Source organism: Tenrec ecaudatus, chromosome 8 (assembly GCF_050624435.1).
Source record: "Tenrec ecaudatus isolate mTenEca1 chromosome 8, mTenEca1.hap1, whole genome shotgun sequence".
NCBI classification, from domain to species: Eukaryota; Metazoa; Chordata; class Mammalia; order Afrosoricida; family Tenrecidae; genus Tenrec; species Tenrec ecaudatus.
This window is the reverse complement of record NC_134537.1, coordinates 68,968,295-68,988,872: the sequence shown is the minus strand read 5'-3', so window position 1 is coordinate 68,988,872 and position 20,578 is coordinate 68,968,295. Positions and strand designations below refer to the sequence as shown.

Here is a 20,578-nt window from a genome sequence, read left to right as displayed (position 1 = left end):
CTCTGATTCAGAGATAAGTCTTAAATGCTAATTATGTCAGGAAAGCCAAGGTACAAGGAGACAAATCATTTCAGTCAAGGGTTTAATAACTAACTCGTCAAAACATGTCAAATTTAAGCTTTCAAAACTTGTAAATTATGTATTCTCATGTGTGAATAAGAAAGCAGGCTCATGTTTATAGACTGAAATGGTATCGAAAGTTTCTACCACAGTCAATTCTGCTGTGAGTTCTGCTAGGTGGTTAATGCCTGGTTTTGTGTTTTAAGAATTAACGTTGTTTATTCCAATGCTGTGATTTCTCACACTCGGGGCGACGAGAGTCTCTCACACTGCAGCCTGTAGTGTACCTGTTATAATCTATGGGCTTGTGATTACACGGCTCCCAGTTACTGGTTCCTGCCACGCAGCAGTCGACGTAGTAGCCCAGTAGTCCCTCTTCCTGTCTGGGCCGGTCCCACTGCACCACGACGGACGACTTGGTGTTTCTTGAGGCAAGCACACGACCGGGCGCAGAGGGAACGACTTTGTAGAGAAGATAAAATGATACGTGATACATGGTAGAAAAAGAGTGAATGATTTTTTATAATCATGGGATGCTAACTCACTAGCTAAATAAATTTATTTTTTAATGTAACTGTTGGACTAGAATTTTGGAAGCCATAGCAGAGGTGTTCAATCTGGTTATGCCACAAGAAATGGTCGATCACATATTCAGCTTTGAATGAAACCTGGACAAGGGGGAAGGGAGAAGGAAACACGCATGGGCTTCCAAGCAGACCGGGGCAATAAGGGTTGGTAGATGCTCATTTCCTCTCTTTCCGGTTCTCTACAGACTTCTGACTCGAGGAGCAGAAAAAGCATTACATTCATAAAATCTCCTGGACCTCCACCAGGTTGAACACACTGTTCTGGTCCACAAACATGTTTGCAATGTAAAGTACCAATTTTACAAAGAAATAGAACATCTTTCTATAAGACTCCTGAGAATCAGTGCCAACAAAAACGACTGCCACAGAGGTGGCCTAACACATAGCGACCCTACGCGGGATTCCCAAGGCTGCGAGTCTTTATGGGAGCCAGTTCCTTTCGCAGGAGTCAGTAAAGGGGTGCACAGTCCAATCAAGATGTGACTATCAAAGTGTCTCAGCCAGGGCCGAAGGCCACTACTGCACTTCAAATGAGCTGCAGTGAACTTGGTCTTGGCTCACTTCAGTTCTCGCTACAGTAGACGCCTTGGGCCCATTCCCTCACCCAAGCCCAGGGTTCCATACAGCACGTCTTCTATATTTGCCATAAGTGCCATATTGTCATGACATATCCTTATGACGCCCTCTTGACAGAGAGACAAGTTCTTTGAAACTTCTAATTCTGTCATTTTGTAGAACTTCTCTCTGGATGCGAGATCTAGCTGCAAAGGACTATCGGTGGAGAGAGGTAAGAGTCCCAGCAAAATGATACTGCACCATACTAGGCCTGAAAGTGGCCTTATGAATAGATTCCTCACACGGGGGGATGAAGGGAAGTTTAAAACCAGGGTGAGTCGGGTTCCAGTTCATAGAGGCACAAGATTACGCCAAACAAAACGTGTTTGAACACGTCTCTGAGATAAACAGCGGCTACAGACACGTTCTATTGGTAATATACTTGACTGCTTTTCCTTACAAATCAAGCAACAAAAATAAAGTCACCGCAATCAATTTAATGCCGATTCCTAGTGACCCCATCTGGGGTTTCCCAGGTTGTAAATCTTTATGACAGTAGACAGCCCCAAGTTTTTCCCAGAGAGAGGCTGGTGGGTTTGAACCAGCAACCAGCCGTGCGGTTAGCAGTCCAATGTTTATAGTACCCTTAGGGTGCCTTCAAAAATCAGGTCCAAAGTGGTGGCTTCTGAGGGGATCTGCTTGGACAGTGACATGCGAAGAAGAGAGGCTCGCTCAGAGATTTGGGTGACTGCTTAGGGGACAACAAAGGGGAGTCTTGAATGGATGTCCTCCAGGGGCAGAATGAGCACAGGGACTGCCGAGCATGGAGTTGAAAGAAAGGTGAAAGTTGCACGGATGAGAAAAGAAACCCAAGAAAGTTACAGCAAGGATTGTTTTCCTCATCACAGCAATGCATCTGCCCATTCTTCCAGGACGGCCAGGACTGTCCTGTGATGACTCCACTGGCAAACCTTATCCCAGCCACCCTCCAGCCTTCATCTGACCCCTCCAGCCTTATTTTTGGTCCCGACAACTCAAAGAACACTAAAATGGAACATGATTCAGATCCTTCGAAGATGCACAGACTGCTGCTGTGGCTTGGTATAAGTGGAAGAACACCGAATTCTTCAGGAAAAGGGTTTTAGTGATGGAAACACTGCTTTCAGAAGTGTGTGTACTTCAATGAAGGATAAAATTATAGGAACCGTTACTGAACAAAAGCATCAGTATATAAAGCTATTGTTTCTTTAAGTATCTTCCATTGAAGTATATACACTTCTGAAGACAGCATTCCATCTCTCTGTAAGTTTTCACTTACCGTCACGTTATCTTGTATATCTTGATATTTTGCCCATTAAAAAGATAGCATTTCCAGTTATTCGAAATTAGAGTTCCTGATAACTAGGATGTCTCTATCAAAATGGCTCAAAAGTATTTCAAGAAATTCTCTTGGTATTGCTGTAATGCTGAAGTGAATCTCCATGCAAAATTTATATCACTTGTGTTTTAATCTTCAGAGAGAGGATGGGCAGAAAACTAGTGCATTTAGAGTTGGAAAGTTTTAAAGAGACCATTGCCTTAAAACATTTCAAGCCATTTATTTTCATAAGGCTCTCTAGGTGGTGCGGTAAAGTATTCAGAAGCCAAGTACAAGGTCAGCAGTTCAGACCCAGCCAGTCCATAAGAGAAAAATGTGGCCATCATCGTTCTTAAAGATTACAGACTTGGAAAAACCTATGGAGCAGGTCTAGTCTATTAGATAGGGTCGCTGTGAGTCAGACGTGATTTGATACGATAAAATATTGCTTTCAAAAAAGACGCTAGGACAGAGAAACATTGAGAACCAATTGAAGCACAGCATGGAATGCGGGTAGAAAATGAAATTTTAAAGCAACTTGAATTTTTTCTCATAAAACATTAATGTATTTATTAGTATCATTTAGTGTTTCTTCAGTGTCATCTTAAAGTTTATTTGTTCGTTGTCAGCTGCTGTCAATTTGTCCCTCACACCATCAGCTCAGGGCACTCCCCTTCATGATCCCAGGCACAGGATATGAACTACTTACTGCCCACTGCCTGGTTCTGCCCCATCTTTGTGTTCGAGCACATCTTCATTTGGAACCCCTGAGACCTGTCAATCACAATAAAAAGTGGAAGCCTCCACCAGCCCATTATGATGACCGCACACGAGGCACGTTGGCTGGGAATCCAACTCATGGCGCCAGCAAAGGACACGAGATGGTGCCATGGAAACCCCGGGGCTCAAAGGTTTAGCCACTTGGGGAAGGAGCTTACCGACGGTGTCTTGTGCTTGAATGGGGGCAGTTATTTCTGATGGGTCGCTCAGGCCGTGCTTATTTGCTGACAAGACTCGAAACACATAAGACTTCCCTTCAGCAAGATCGAACACTGCGTACCGAGGGGATCTCACCGCCGTCTGGGCATTGACCCGCTGCCAGCTCCCACTGCCCACCATGGACTAGAAAGAAAACAAGAGTTTACAACTAATCAGATGAGGGAAATGATGCCATGTTGTTTGCCTGGTTTGTTCAATTACATTTAGGAAGCAAGTGATTTACATATGATAAAATCCCCAGCGCGTTAACAACTCTAACGAGAAAATCGAGCTATAAATATATGGATGATATGTGACCGGTGGTGATGTTATACAATGAAATTACTTAGGATGTTAACTTCATCCTATATGACTGCTCTGTGTTTTCCAAGTTTTTTATGCTACTTGTTTGAATTTTATCAGTTTTAAAACCTTGCATATTTACCCTTAGAGATAAAAGATTTAAAAAATCATTTTCAAAGTATTTCTGAGAAAGTTAAATTCAGATGTATATTGACCTGTCAACCGGCTGCTAAAAATAAATGTTAAATACATTCCAAACCACAACACAGGCTGCAAGAAACTAGATTCTCATTTAAAGACATTTCTCTCCTTTGAGCAATGGCGAAAAGCACTCCCCGGAAATGGAATTCGGGTGCTCATTGGACAAGCTCCTCCCCCTGCTGGTGTCCTGAGGCATTCAAGGCCATTGCCCGTGTGCTTTTCTACCACGTGGGCGACATTGTGAAGGCTAAGAGAGAGAGGAAGAGAAGGGAAATAAGTTGAACGTCTCCTCTGCCGGGAGATGGGCTTGAACAGAGGGGAAAATCTGGTTGCCATCAAGACAGTGTGACTCATGGCATCTATAAGCGTCCCCGTGTAGCACTGCAAGGCTTCCCTTGGTAAACAGTCGCAGCTCACCAGGCCTTTTGTCCAAGGGCCTGCTGGGAAAGTTTCAACCACCACCCTTCCAGTAAGTGGCCTGGCACTTAAGTGGTGTCTGGGCCACCCAGGGACCTGGAGAGAAAGACCCTCATGTGAGAGGAAGGGGAGATGAGGGGGAAAGTGGGAAGGAAAGCAAGATTTGGTCAAAGAAGAGGTTTAGAGCCAAAGTCAAGCCATCAGGTGTATGTATACCTTTTGAACGAAACTCAAAGGTATGGAGCGCTCAATATCTCCAGTGTAGGAAACGGTCCATGCATACTTTTGGACCATATGAATATGAACAAGGCTTCGCAACCTTCATTACAAATAAACCACCTACGTGGATATCAACCATCAGACTCCAGATTCCGTAAGCCTCAGCTTTAAAGAAATAGTTAATGTGCCACAGATAAGTCTATGAGGCAGCACCAAAAAAAAAGGAATTTTTTTTCTCAAATAAATTTAAATTTATTTTTACAAAACACTATTACCGCCTTCAAAGTATTCTCCATTACACTATGAGTTGACATTTTTGTCCATTTGGAAGTTGACAGGTATCTAGACTGAGGCTTGTCATCAATCGACATTTTACCTTTTTGGAAATGAGAAAACCACTCATACACTTTGGTTTTTCCCAAGCAGGAAACAAAATTTCACAGCCGCACACTGTTCTCTTAAATCAGCCATCACAAAGAAACAAGGTTCAAGAGAACCTGCTTTTGTGCAAAAAGCACTGTGACTAGAGAGGATCTTCCGAGGGGATGCCACTCATTTTTAGGCAGCAGATGTGCTCCATTGTATTTTCAGCGACTGGCCGTTCAGTAATGGATCACCAGGACTTTCTTCAAAAGCACCTTTGAGTGGTCTGACGTCTCCAACGTTCTAGTTCGCAGCTGGGCACCCTCACAGTCTGCATCACTCCGGAACTTTCTGGAGCACAGTTCTACTCTGACACACATGGGTTCACCAGGAGCTAGGATCCTCTTAGTGACAAACGTTCATGGATGTACCTAAGCTCCAGGCCCAAGCTGGGACTTGGTGCTACTCCGTGTTTGCCTAGGTCTTAGAGAATCATTCACCTCTAACTCTATTGGGAAGTTACCCCTTCTTACTCAAATTGAGATCCTCACTGACCCACCACACAGAAGCTGTTCAGGCACTATGTAAAGCAAGTGCCTACTGAATGAATCCTTGTTACCATGCTATCTTGGTGTAGAAAACCCCAAACCAAACCAAACCCACTGAAGCACAGTGGCAGAACAGAAATGTCCCTTAGGCTTTCCAAGGCTGCACATCTTTACTTAAGCAGGAGGCTCCATCTCTCACCCGTGGAGCAACTGTGAGTTCAAACTGCCATCCTTTTGCTCTGCAGCTGAGTGCTCTAATCTCTGTGTCACCAGGGATTCTGAGGAAGGGAGAGCTTTTAAAATTCTTTCAATAAAACTTGTTATTTCTGCCATCAGTGGTAAATAAGTAAGAAAATACGAATACCTCCAAAGAAAAGACTTCGATGTTTCATCTTCTGACACACCAACTATAGACTATGTAGATTCTCATAACAAAATAACTGTATTTCACCACCCCATATTAATAAGGTAACCATTTTCCTTGAAATACTTCCAATTACAGACCCACAGATAATTTAAGCATTGCTTTTAAGTAGTGAAGGCCAGAGGGCCACTGCACATTTTGGAATCTGAACTATTTTGTTAATTTACATTTTTCACTTCTAATGTGCTTCATTTAATTGCACTATATTATAGATTATACTGTGTTCTCTATATAACACCCATACATTACACACAGAAACTATACAGCATTGCATATTGTACTATAACTGAGTCTCACAAAACCACAGTTTTAGTGTGGGTAGCATTCTCAAGGTTTTCCTGACTCTGAATCTAATAGTGGGACATGAAACAGAATGTGTCCTATGCAGTATTCAAATTGGACCTACTAGATTAAGCAGGAGAGAATGCATACCATAGTAATGATGTAGTCTGAATTTCTCTTTAGTTAAATACATGTGTGTACAGTACAATGTGTGGCAATGTACAGTATATTTCTTTATATATATTATCTAGCCAAAAGAGTCTTCAAAGCAATGATCTAATCGTTCTAAATCTAATACATCCCCACCTGAAGTATGAATTTCTTCTACAAGGTTGCCACCAAGTGGCCAGCCAGTTTAGGAACAAGCACTACAAACCGTGGCAAACGATCTTCCTCCTTCAAGGCCTCATGCATACCTCAGACTCTAAGAGCTTAGTGTTGACATCCATCAGGTTCAATCGCTTCAGCTTGCAGTGGCATACGAATGGTATCAAGGGACATCATTGTCCTATTGCCAATCCCCAATCTATAATCCCCTTCACCACATCAGATGACCCCCCATGGTCAGTCCCAATTACAGAATAATGATACAATGTCTTCTGTGATTGATGTGATAGTTTCTTCTCTTTAAAACAACAAGATAAGGTGAGACAGTGCCCGGTCTTGCTTTTTCTGGAAATGTGATTACACCGTACCTTCTCGATGAAATACATTAAGGGCTCCTTGCCACGGGGAGCAGGTGGTTCCCAGCTGAGGACAACATATGTTTTACTGATTTCTGAAGCATGTACATTGGTGGGAGGTCCTGGAATCTGAACTTCGCCTGGAGGAGCAACACACACAGTAAATGCTAAACAGTACACGAGCCCCGGGTCGGCACATCCATCCCCTGAATGCAGCTTGGTGAGCACTGTCCCTTCAGGACCCTGGCTAGATCTTTAAGGAGCTGCCATTTCTGGGTTGTACTTTCCCTTGCTTCTCTTTTGGGAAAGTAAACAGTGTCAAAGTATAGTGTGCTAGTAAAGATCGTCCAATTATTTCTGTTTCAAACTTAGACCAGTTGGTAAGAAAAGAGTATAATCTGAAAGTCTTCCAGATTTTCAGCTGCAAGCACGGATAAGGACTGACCCAGAAGAAATGGGGCATTTAACTAGAAATGGTGCTTTGACTGTACTGGGAATTTGTGCAGAGAAAGTATTAACAATCTGTGTTCTGCAATATGGAAGCATTGCAAATGTAATTGTACTGTCTCTAAGGACCCCCTCTGGTTATTTCTTCATACTGTATGCCCTCAAAGCATTTAAGTTATATATCAACCTCTAAAGTGCATTGTTTGTCCCTCCCTCGGTAGATCTGTACCACATTCACAAGCACCATAATCCATGCCTATCTCTTTGAAATTCTGGAACGATCTGGATAAGCCTTTTGCAAATAGCTAAGATATTGGCATTCAGGTGTCCCTGTACCCCTCTTTTTCTGACACGTGTTTATTTTTTAATACATGAAGTGTCAATAGGGAGTTGTGTTTGTATGTGTGAGGTACTTTGTAAGGAGTGAAGCTTATCCTGATGTACAATTCTTGTCATTGTAATATAAAAAATATTATGAACTTTGGATTAGATTAGCGCTTGATTCAAAAGTTTTCAACTTCCCCAGGTCATCTTTGAATCCTTCTAAATACCCAGTGCCTCCCTCTGGACTCTGCCGCAAACAAGGAATGGAATGGCCTCATGAAAACAGCACTAAACAAGATTGTGTTTCATTTCATAAGAGTCCTATTACAGAGTACATCAAATTTTAAAGACACCACCAGCCGCGAACCTCTGCCAGGCTTTATCTGGGATCATTTCTGGCGAGTGGGTTGAATTGCAAACAAGGAGTCAGAGTGTCTCCAGGAGAGTGCCGAGATCTAAGGGGCACGGGGTGGGGGGTAGGGGGGGCTCGCAGGACACTTCATTAGCTTCCTCTCAATCCATGTTCTTCTGACCATGTCCAGAGAAATCGAGAGAGAGAGAGACGCTGCAGAGAGAAGGTAGTGGGAATCTTATCTTAGAATAATATAGGCTAAACTTCCCTAACTGAATCATGGTTTATTGCCAACATATCAGACGGCATAGGAAGCAAACCAAGAGAACAGAAGGGAACCAGGCAAATAATAAAAGTAGTGTGTGAAAGTGTGAATGCTTAAAGGCAGAATTGTCTTTCACACACTTTCGGATCTGAAATATCTTGCTAATTTTAGACCTGGCCCGGAGCTTTTAGGAACAGGGGGAAAAGATGAATTCAAAACATTTTATTTGATGCCAACACAAGAAGAATCTATTGTATGCAACAGGGAATTCTCAATCAGGTTGAAATATCTTCATTTAGACTTTCAGCATCACCCTGAGTGATACCTGGCATGAGCTATGTTGATTTACAGATGCCTCAGTCGTGGACAGAAGGACCCTAGCCCATCAAAGATTGGGATTCAAAATGAGCCCACTGTGCCAAGGAGTTGCTGTTGCTAACTAGTACCAAGCCTGTTCCAAATTCATGGCAGTGCCACACACTACAGGATTGAACGGTGGTGACACACAGGCTTTCAGAAGTCCATCTTCACGCCTTCCTTCTGAATCCACGTTAATCCGGAAGCTCCACGGAAGCCTGCTCAACAAAGCGTGTAGAAACAAACAACTCTCCACTGACAGTCATTGAACTGGACATACATTGACCAAGAACTGGACGCAGGTCTCCTGCAGAAAAGGCACAAGAATTCGCCCAGCTACCATGCCCACTGAGCTAAGAAAGAGCCAAGGAAATAAAATTATATTAATGATTAGGAAACCGGCTGAGAAAATCATTTTGGGGTGGGGGGGGGCAATTAGCGATAAAGAAAATAAGAGATTGACAATTGTTTTTATACTCATATTTTCCCCATGTTCTATTAAGTTAGAGATGCTACCCTTAGTTTCTGCTTCGGTAGCATAATATTTTTCAGTAGCCCAGTTCCAATATTGGTGAAAATACTAGTCAGATAGATAGATAGATCGATAGATAGATAGATGGATGGATGGATGGATGGATGGATGGATGGATGGATGGATGGATGGATGGATGGATAGATAGATAGATAGATAGATAGATAGATAGATAGATAGATAGATAGATAGATAGATAGATAGATAATAGATGACAGATGACAGATGATAGAGAGAGAAAAATGATTTTATACCTATTATTGTATTTGATGCTTGCCACATACGGAGAAGCATATGATTTCTCCCATTTAAAAAATCGTAATGGTAACTATCAGACTAACAGCCTTCATGAATCACAGCCCCCCCACCCTGAAGGCAGAACTAGATGGTGCCCACCTACCAATCGCAACCATCCCAGAGAGAATGAGAGAAAAACATAGGACGACATTTAAATTCTTTATTTAAAAAAAAAAAAAGCATTACTGGGCTGGTTGGGACAAGAGGGAACCCTGAGATTATTGCTGTGAGATTCTCTTTGAACTTTGAACTAAAGCTACTCCCAGAGGTCAACTTTCAGCTCACTAGCAAATGGACTCATGAAATAAGATGTATCACCAGAGAGCACTGGGCAACGTTTTTTCAAAAGCATCGATGTGAGACCAAATGGTCGCCACTTCTCCGAGAGTAAAGAGGAGCTGGTAAAAAGGATGTCATGGGAACTAGACTAATGGAATTAGGTACAGAATGGAAATCATCAGAATGCTGATTCGCCACAAAATATGTAATCAGTGTCACAGAACAATATGTATAAAAATGACTACAAAGAACCTAATTTTCTTTGTAAACTTAGAGAAAATTCATAAATGAATTCAGAAAGACCTAGCACTTTTCTAAAAGCACCCAGACCTTACATTGTTGAATTAGAGTTTCAACTGGGTCCTTCTGAGTCCAGAGCCGGAGTCCTCGTTATCAATTGAAGGAACCAGTCTCTAAGACTTCTCCAGGTACTGTTTCTCTACCTCAATGACATACGAAGCTCATTTGGAATTTGTGGACCTTAAGATCAGAGAGTTCAAGACTACCAAAAACATGACAGAATCTAGAACCTTTCTCTCTCTACATTTATTTTAATTAGGTATCCTTTTTCAAATGACTAATGTATTTTTAATGACAGATAAAATTTCCAAACCTCGATTATCAAGGCACCTAAAGTCTTAGCTCAAACCTATTTTGTTTCAGGACATGGAAATGGAATCCCGACTGCATGAAAAAGCCTCACAGCAGAGAGGGGGCCTGTGTGGCTGAGCTGCAGACAGTATCTCTGTCCCACGTCAGACAGTGTTGCTTCTAAGTATCCTCCCTCGGCTGCTCGTGACCAGCTCCATAAACAGCCTCTGACACGTTTCCCCGAGTAGGAGTCATGGGCCACCATGCTCAAAAATGCATCAAACAAAAAGGAAGCCACAGAGCCAGAGTGCAGAGAAGCTGCCTTTTTATAAGAAAGGAAACAAAATAAATGAGAAAAATGCTGCTGTGGCTCCCTTCCACGTGAAAACAAGATCGGCGGTGTCTGTGCACCTCACTCCAATTTCAGCGAGGGAAAGGCCAAATCTTGAAAATATGGTATGCCTTTATTAGCACTTGATAATGGCTGGGTCTTCATATCTCCCTACACCTATATCTATATGTGAACAGATTGTCACCCCCCACCCAACGGCATAGTTCCTGTTTTGAAAGGTTTATTAGATTTATCATTTTATATTCCCCATGCTCTTCACAATGACCTTTACATAATGCAAATTTTATCATAGACATGTCACATTTATAAAGCAACTTACACCTTCACAGTTTAGGCCATTTTTATCAGTTTGAATTCCTACATGACTACTCAAGGCAACCCAAACTACATCTCTCCTCACCAATCCTATATACACGGGAGGAGGAGGGGAAAAGAGAACTTCATTTTCCTCTGGCATGTCCCAGACTCGTGTTTTTCAGAACAATCTACTACAAGACCAACTCTTCCAACACAATTTGAAATTATTGCAGGGGGGTGGGGAGGGTAGAGGAGGGGGTCAATAAAATACCTTTTAACTATCATCCCCCCAAAATGTTGAGAGTTTACTAGGCACCATGCACTATGCTAGGCTAGTCAATTATGTTTTATGGTTCTTTATTGATGAATAATATTTATTGATGAAGCATCTTTGCTGGTTTCTGACTTCCTCTGGAAGTAATGGTGTTAAGAACAGCTTATCCTTGAAACGTTAAAATGGAATTAACCACAACTCTTAAAGAGTGTTCTTCTGGAAATTGTATGTCTCTTATGGAGGATCATTGGAATAGATTTTAATTTTTGAGGTTACAAAGAGAAATATGGGAGCAGAAGTTACAGGTTTTTGGACACAATTTTTGGATAATCTCTTCACTACAAAAGTGAAAATCAGTCAACAAACCTCTCCTGGAAAGTTCTGCAGCCTATTTAGGAAAAGAATATTTGGGACCACAGCAATTTTAGAAAGAGATCAAAAGTATACCTCCTTAGTTGGTGACTGGTTGGGGAGTTTGGCTTTCTTAATGTGCTTTCATGTTTTGTACTTTCTGAACTCTAATTACATTCACCACTCATTTTTTGAACTTCAGATTAATAACCCTAGCTGCTCCTTCTTATCAAATATTTCTAGACCTCTCAGGGGTATTAAAGAGATGAAGTATTCACAAAAACAAATATAAAGGACCATTCTATAAACATTCAAAGCAGGAGCATCATTTGACAGGACAAACTCAATTTATTTAAGTTCAAGTATTAAGGATAAATTTTTGCTTTAAAAAATCCCAGTAATGAAATATCTGTGACAAGAATACCAACAGTAGCCAGAAATGAATTCTTAGTTTGGGTTTTTCTACAAAATTAAAAAGTAGCCAAAAGAATATATTTATAAACATTAAAACAAAAGTGAGGCAGTCCACAACTTGCACCATATTCTCACTGCTTTATTTTGCCTTGCTATTTCCCCCCTTTTTTAAAACTTCTATAGAAATTAGCATTTGAATTGTCATTTTTATTTTTGCACATAAAAGAGTGTGACTAACAGGCGAAATTTATTTTCCCTCCATTTCTTAATCTCTAACTTTAATACTAAATGTCTAAGGTATACTCACGTAAAGAGCTACTTACCTTCAAGGTCATCCTGATAAATTACAATTTCTTTTTCTCCCTCCAAATGAATTGCTGCCGAGAGAAAAGTTGATACAAAGTTTGATACCTACAGATTTCCTTTTAAAAGCACTAATTTTCCTGATTGACTGCAAGGTCCTAATCACCTTTGCTTTATGATTTCAATATATGCACCACTGGGAAGGAATCAGAGCTGATATTTTGGAACTGGTGCTAGTACTACTGAGCACCTCTCAGATCTCAGCAGCACATTCAAAAGATCATCTGGAAAGGGAAATATCGTGGCTCATTTAAAACCAAAATTAAGGAATCATTCCCATTAAGGAATCTGTGTCATGTGAAATTAATATTCAGAAATAGAGTGACTTGGTTTCAAGGCCTTCTAAGTCTCATTAAGTGATGAAATTATATCATCAGTGGACTAAAAATATGTTAAGGGTCTAATTTTGAACCAATTTAACAAGATTTAGGAAAAGAGCACTATCAAGGTGAAGCACATTGGTGTTAAAGTATAAATGTCAGTCTGGCTATATCCATGCCTTGATTGACATTGATGGAGACTTAAGAGGCCTGTAAAATATGGCTGGGCTGTGCTCCTCACTGGAAGACCTTCTCCGTCTCATTACCAGGCTGGGGAGTAAAAGAAAAGAATAAATCGCACATAAAACACCCCAAAGTCTCCCAGTCAGGGTTGGAACTTAACATTTGACTGACCTACCTTGTAACCTCTTGAGGTCAACGGGGTCAAGAGCTGCCACTGCTTCAGAGACCCTAGAGGGCCTGCTGATACCTGCGTTATTGACGGCGCGGACCCGGAATACGTAAGATCTGCCTTCAAAAAGTCCAGTTACCGGGTATTTGCAGAATTTTACTGGTGAATCGTTGCACTGAATCCAATTATTAGTTCCCACTTCACACCTTCAAATGGAAAGAGAGAGTACAGAACAGCAAATATGTCTGATATGCACGGATATATAACAATTAAAATTGGTATCGATGGATACAGAGAGCAGGAGCCCTGGTGGCGTAGTGGTTTGTGTGTTGGACCAGAAACCGCAAGACTGGCAGTTCAAACCTACCAGCAGGTTTCAAGGAAGAAGATTAGACCTTCTGCTTCTTTCAAAGATGCCCAACCCCGGAAGCCCCCCCGCAGCTCTGTCCTGAAAGATGGCGATGAGTCTAAGTGTCCCGCCCGACAGTGGGTTGGGTTGGGTTGGGTTTAGGTAGACAAAAAGTAATATAAACCAACTTTAAAAGGCAGAACTATTTACCACGGCAAGGTAGCACAATGGTTCATTGAAAAGTCAGAGGATTGAACACACCCAGAGGCTCCAAGGAAGAAAGACTGGGGATCTGTTTCCTAGGGACACACGGGGTCATCTGAACCCTTACATGCAAGTGTCTGAGATCAAGGTCTGCCTTCAAACAGGTAACAATAGCTGTAAAGTCCTTGCAAACAAGAGGGGAAAGCTTACAACAGTGGCTGTGAAGTGATTTGCAAACCCCAAAGGAGATAATGATGATGGATTATTGTTAGATGGCAGGGGCTGGAGGGCTTGGGGGTCAGTGGGGAAGGCCGGGAACAAACCTTTGTGCTGGGTTATTGGGGCGGGGGAGGAGGAGATTTGAGAATCTGATCTTTCCTGAGAAAACATTTTCCCTGAAATGGACATTATTTTATTGTGATGTGTGTGTGTGTATGTATGCATACGTAAACTTAAATTTCTACCAGTAACCATCCTTTTTATAATATAAGATTGGCCATCCTAGTTTAATTCTAAATGTATTTTAACCATATTTTAGCCCAATGATATTTGAAGCATAAATCACATATCTAACAAACTCACTAGGGAGAAGTTTTGCTTATGAGGCAATGAGTTTATGTTAATAGAGATGATATTTTTTATTATTTTTTTTTGGAAATCTATTTTTTATTATTTTATTAGGGATTCATATACCTCCCATCACAATCCATACATACATCAATTGTGTAAAGCACATTTGTACATTCATTTCCCTCATCATTCTCAAAACATTTGCTCTACACCCAAGCCCCTGGCATCAGGCCTTCATTTTACCCCTCCCTTCCCCTTCCCTCCTCCCTCATGAACCCCTGATAATTTATAAATTATTATTTTGTCATATCTTGATCTGTCCCACGTCTACCTTCCCCCACTTTTCTGTTGTATGTCCCCCAGGAGGAGGTCACATGCAGATCCTTGAAATAGGTTCCCCCTTTCCAAACTACCCTCCTTATGCCCTCCCAGTATCGCCACTCACACCACTGGTCCTGAAGGGATCATCCGCCCTGGCTTCCCTGTGTTTCCAGTTCCCATCTATACCAGTGTACCTCCTCTGGTCTAGTCAGGCTTGCAAGGTAGGATTCGGATCGTGACAATGGGAGGGGGGAAAGGAAGTATTTAGGAACTAGAGGAAAGTTGTATTTTTGATCGTTGCTACGTCGCACCCTGACTGCCTCGTCTCCTCCCCAAGACCCTTCTGTAAGGGGATGTACAGTGACCTACAAATGGGCTTTGGGACTCCACTCCACACTCCCCCGCTCATTCACTATGGTAAGATTTTTGTTCTAATGATGCCTGATCCCTTGACACCTTGTGATCGCACAGGCTGGTGTGCTTCTTCCATGTGGGCTTTGTTGCTTCTGAGCTAGATGGCAGCGTGTTTACCTTCAATCCTTTAAGACTCCAGATGCTATATCTTTTGATAGCCAGGCACCATCAGCTTTCTTCGCCACATTTGCTTATACACCCATTTGTCTTCAGCGATCATATCAGGGGGTGAGCACAAAATGATACTATTTTTTTGTTCTTTGGTGCCTGATAACTGATCCCTTCAGCACCTCATGCTCACACAGGCTGATGTGCTTCTTCCATGTGGGAAGAAACTTTTTAATTGTAAAACTTGAAGGATACAATCAATACTACTTAATTATATGAGTGCATGTAGAATTTATCCTATTGGTAAACGTTTTCTTGTGCATGTTTGCAGCAAAATTAAAAAATAACTTACAAAAATCCACTGGCTTCACTCAATCTTCTTCCCCGACTTTGAGCACTCACAAAGCAAATTCCCTGCCATTGAGTCAATCCTGACTCACCACAACCCTGTAGCACAGGGGCAACTGCCCAAGTGGGTCTCCAACACAGCATCACTTTTCTCCCCAGTGATCCCTAGAATGAGCTAAACTTAAGTTATTAACTCAAAGATAAGTACCAATAGTTTATACTTCAAAGTACTAAGGGTTTATACCTGAAATCAAGAAAAGAACTATATTACTTAATAGATAAAAATAAGAGCTTTGGATACAAATGTATCAGCATTCTTCTTAGCTACATCTTATTTAACAGTGCCGCTCTATTTGGGGGGAGGAAGAAGCCATACTGAAAGGTAAGCCTATAACACAGAGCCCTCTGTCCCAACTTCAGAGCACAGGCCTGAATGCTGGACAAAAGCAGAAAAATCAAAATTTTAGAATATAACTGGAGACATAGAATGGGATCTGTTACTTGGTTGGGAAAGGTAAAGAGGCTCCAATCCCAACCTAACATAATCTAATGTTACATAGGCTCAGTCTATTTGACAGTATTCATCCAGTGTTCCTGTCAGGGGGATTGAATAACAAACATTCCGTGTATATCTTGATGCACCCCCCACAAAAGGAAATTATGTTTAGAAAAATATTTAAGTATAGTTCCCATGAGCATGCTCACTTCAGGAAAGAGTTTGTCCTTGAAAGAATCAGGTGCACTCACCTATCAATGAAATAGCCAATGACCGGACTCTCAGTGGTTGTGTTGGGCGGCTTCCAGGTCACAATGACGTAATCGCGGTTTGCATCATGGCATTGCAAATCCATGGGAGCTCCTGGAGCCCCTGTAACTAATGGATCTGCATCTGAGGTGGAGGAGATAGAAAACCAACTTGTTTAAGAGAACTGAATGGTCATCTGAAAGCCTATCAGTTTGATCAAACTCAAAATCATATATCCTTAATTTGATCCACTGTTGAATCAAATTGCCTGAATACATGACCTCAGACATCCAACTAGCAACATTAACTAAGTAACACAGATTAATTACAAATACATATTTATGAGTAAATATTTTTTAAATACTCACAATATTTAAACTTCTATTATGAGTTTATTATTTTTTATCATTGGATCCAAGGTTGAAGCTACATTTTTATTGATTTCATATTGTCAAAAATTACTGATGAAATGATACTAAAAATTTACACTTTTTCCCATCTGAGAAATATTACATCAGATACTTCTATACTTCAAATTGTTAAGAAGTTATTGGGGTTTTTTTGGTGTGTTTTTTTTATTTCATCAAGTTTGGAGCAATTGTTTTGAGTCTATATTTATTTATTTCAGTCTATTTATGATCATAATGCAATTAGGTTTTGTTTTCAAATTTTAATTACAGCTGCACTGAAGGCTAACAGAGCTATTTAGAAAGTTAATACACTGAACATTTAATATCCTTATCTAAAATATGTATTTATTCAGTAACCATGGTTGTGTAATACATTCTTAGCAGTGTAAGCATTATACAGTTTCTTGTTCAAGTCTTTTTAGCATATTAAAAGCACAGGGTTTTTTGACACTGAGCCAAATATTTTTTCACACACGCAAAATCTTCAGGAAATAATCAGAGTTGTTAAACTCCCCCAGACTTGCATTATTTTCTTCCTGTTGGTGGTGCTGAATAAGCAAGGCAATTTAAGCTATGTTGTATTTATTGCATTTTTATGGGGCGAAACATCTTGCCAGAAGGCAGACACACAGAACGGAAGGTACATTTTAATACCGACCTAATAAAAATGGTAAAACTTTGTGGAAGTGCCTAAAATCAAAGCCTCGCTAGTGTATGTTATTCCACGCGGGTGGGAAAGGGGAGGTATATTGGTTGTGTTATTATTCCATATTGTCTTCTTCTTTTTTTAATATAGTATTCCCTAATGATACCAACTTTCCTTTATCCTCCTATCAAATGGATCTAGTGGGCCAGTGAAAAGTAGTAACTAATCGCATTGTTATCACTTGAGTATAAATTCGGAAAGTTGGAGATGAGTTGAATGTGGGGGTGAACAGATAGAGAAGCACTAAGTCCCAGCCAATCCAAATGGACATCCACCATAGCTACGGAGCTGGGGTGGAGGGAGCTCTGTGGATGAAGAAAGACTCAGGAAACTCAAGATAGTCCCTATTAACCCACTTTAGAAGCTCTTGAGATATTCATAACAGGTGCAGCGTGCCACAGAAAGGAGGCAGGCTCTGGAACAGATGCAGGGAAAGGCCAGTGGTTGTTGCTAAAATAAGTATTAGCGAGCACCCTTCTCAGAGGTCGCATCAGACCCAAGGGCTAGGACTTGGCAGAGGGAAACTCAGGCTCAAGGTTCTCACAGAACTTTAATCTCTACCCTAAAGGAAGAGATCAAAATGGTAATATTTTCTTAACGTGTGTAAATATGTCTATATTTAAATTTTCATATACAGATACTTATACCTATATTCACATATAAACCCCAAAGCCCATGGGAACCATGGAGTTGGTTCTAACTCACAGTGAACACATAGGTTTCCAACGCTGTGGTCCTGGTGACATAGTGGAGTTATTCTTCAGTCTGCAAACTTCAGTCACCAGTTTGAAACCAGCAACCACTCCAAGAGAGAAAGATGAGGCTTTCTGCTCTCATACAGTTAGGGAAACTCTGTCTTACAGAGTTGCTATGAGAATCAACTCAATAGTGGTCAGTTTACTTCTTTACAGTTTTAGATCTGTAAAGACACAAAGATAACCTCATCTTTCTCCTGTAGAGTGCCTGCTGGGCTTGAACAGCCAACCTTGGTTAGCAGACCGGTGTTTCCTCATCAGCGTCACCAGGACTCTATTCTTATATGATCATCATAGCTTTCATTTATATAGCCCAACACGGTGCCTGGATTATCCTGAATGTTGATTTTCTTTTGATAAAACAGGGCTAATAAAGCCTGAATTAGCAATGGAGCCATGGGGTCATTGTGATGATTAAAGGTGACAACACAAGTAGAGTTGCCATTTTCACTATTCCTATAATCACATTCAATACAAATGTGATTGCAGTTAGGGGTGAAGAATAATCATAATAAAGCAGTGGTTTGTCTGTGTCCCTTCTTGAGCAGAGTCTAGGGGAGTGAAGAAGAGATAAACGGGGTTCCCTCACTGCTCTTCCCTGCCGGTGTCAGCCTGCAAACCCTCCGCTGTTGGCCTGAAGTCCCTGCAGGAGAATGAGTAGATATAGTCTACTCATTTGGGTCTATCATTAGTGGCCTTTTGGAAATTTCATCAACTTTATAAACTGTTTTAGAGAGAAAAAAGATACATTGCTCAAAATTATTCCAATTAGATATTACTTATTTTATTGCTCTAGTATCAGGAAGCAACTCCATGTATTTATAGCAAAATATACCTACCGTACTACTAGCTAAACTTCTAAGAAGCAAAATTCGTTTTCTAAATTGTTCAAATGCCGTGCTTCTTTCTCGTGGTTTCCTATATCTTTATGACATGTCATCATATTGCGTAGTCATAGGTCTTGGCCATACCGGTCTTCCTTACCTCTCACAAACATAAAGGCACTGTGGTCACTGACGCCACCTCTGGAGACAATTCTCAAGGTGTAGAGGCCCTCATCATCCTTATGCAGGTGGCTGAACGACAAGGAGGCCTGGCCTTCCCCAAAGAACATCTTTGTCCATTTTGATTCTTTCACCAGCACATCTGAAAGAGCATTGACACTTGAGATTTGCCTCAAAACTACTAGAAGAAAATGTGAATGTCAATGTGCATAACGTCGTGAGAGAAGACAATTATTATATCTGACACCGATGAAAGAAGCTTTAATTTCACAAAAATCTCAACACTGCTTGACATAGTGTGTGCACAAATGAAAGATCAACGGTGAAGAAGCAGGTGCAGGGTTAAACATAAGGTCCATATGCTGCACGTATGCAGGCAGAATGGGACCTGGGGAGACCGCTAGCGGAGTTTGCAGAGAAGCCTGGGTCCGTGCTTCTCAGCTTTCCAAGTTCCATTTTCCTCGCCGAGTGCCCAGTGATTGAGAGGGGCTACCCCATACGGCTCTTACGTGCAGTGGACGTCTCCACGTACCGGAAGCACTGCCGCCCGACCGTAGCTCACGAGAAGACCTCGCCCAATGTTACCCGAGACGAAGCATAAAAACAAAACCACAGGGAATTTCTAATAGAAGAAATGCCAATGGGTAATCTGCTTCTGCAAAACGCTTTAACACTCATAATCAAGAAAAAGCAAACTGAGAGAATGAGAAACTGTTTTCCACCCACGGTGCTTGGCAGATGAAAGAGAGGGCGACATCTGTCACGGGGAAAGGCAGAAAGACATGCTCGCGTCCTTGCTGCGGGAGTAGAATCACTTAGAGGCCAAATGAGAATGCTCCTCAGAAGCCATGAAGCACACATGCAGTTTTGGAGACCAATAAAAATGCTACACACGGAAAAGAAAAAGACACAGAGTTTGCCCAGTTCATCAGCACTGGGACAGTCCCCCAGCAAACCTCCCGCGGAGGCGCCCCTGTCTCCCCACCCCGCCTCTACCCTACCTCTTCCGTCCTCTTCCTTCCGCCATCCCGGACTTCAACATGTGCTTCTTTTAGTGCGAAAACTATTTTTCTTAGTTCTTATATCACATTGGACTTGTTGTAAGCTTACAGATAGTCTTAGGCAATGGGTTGCTGTAAAGGGCTCCAAATTCCAAGCCTACCCCCAGCCCCCACCCCCTGATCCACACTGGATAGGACTGGGAACTGCAGAAGAGAAATAACTACTGTAAGACGCTTCGTTTTCCAGTGTTTGTCTCTTTCCCATAGGTGGACAATGCCGGATATAGTGTGAGTGCTAAAAAAGAATTAACAATAGAAATTAAGACATCCAAAACATAATTAATGGAAAGGGCAGATGGAAATTAATGTTAGACCCTGATTCGCTTTCATTTGATTAGTTGTGTGTTGTTAATTAAATCCTAGATAGAACATCTTCGTAGAGACTGTAATACTCAAAATAATAATACAATCATCATAAAAGGTGGGGGAAGAACACATA

At 41.4% G+C, this 20,578-nt stretch overlaps 1 protein-coding gene across 1 annotated transcript in view; it reads right to left on the bottom strand.

Moving 5' to 3' along the window:
• Positions 1-20,578, bottom strand: part of LOC142454352 (myomesin-2-like) — a 109,829-nt gene that overhangs the window by 52,538 nt on the left and 36,713 nt on the right. The window contains exons 9-15 of the mRNA XM_075555685.1: positions 19,059-19,220; positions 16,206-16,347; positions 13,151-13,350; positions 12,433-12,486; positions 6,990-7,117; positions 3,498-3,681; positions 348-522 (exon numbers count right to left, since the gene is read on the bottom strand). Of these exons, the coding sequence (XP_075411800.1) occupies positions 348-522; positions 3,498-3,681; positions 6,990-7,117; positions 12,433-12,486; positions 13,151-13,350; positions 16,206-16,347; positions 19,059-19,220 (1,045 nt within the window). The remainder of the gene's footprint in view (positions 1-347; positions 523-3,497; positions 3,682-6,989; positions 7,118-12,432; positions 12,487-13,150; positions 13,351-16,205; positions 16,348-19,058; positions 19,221-20,578) is intronic.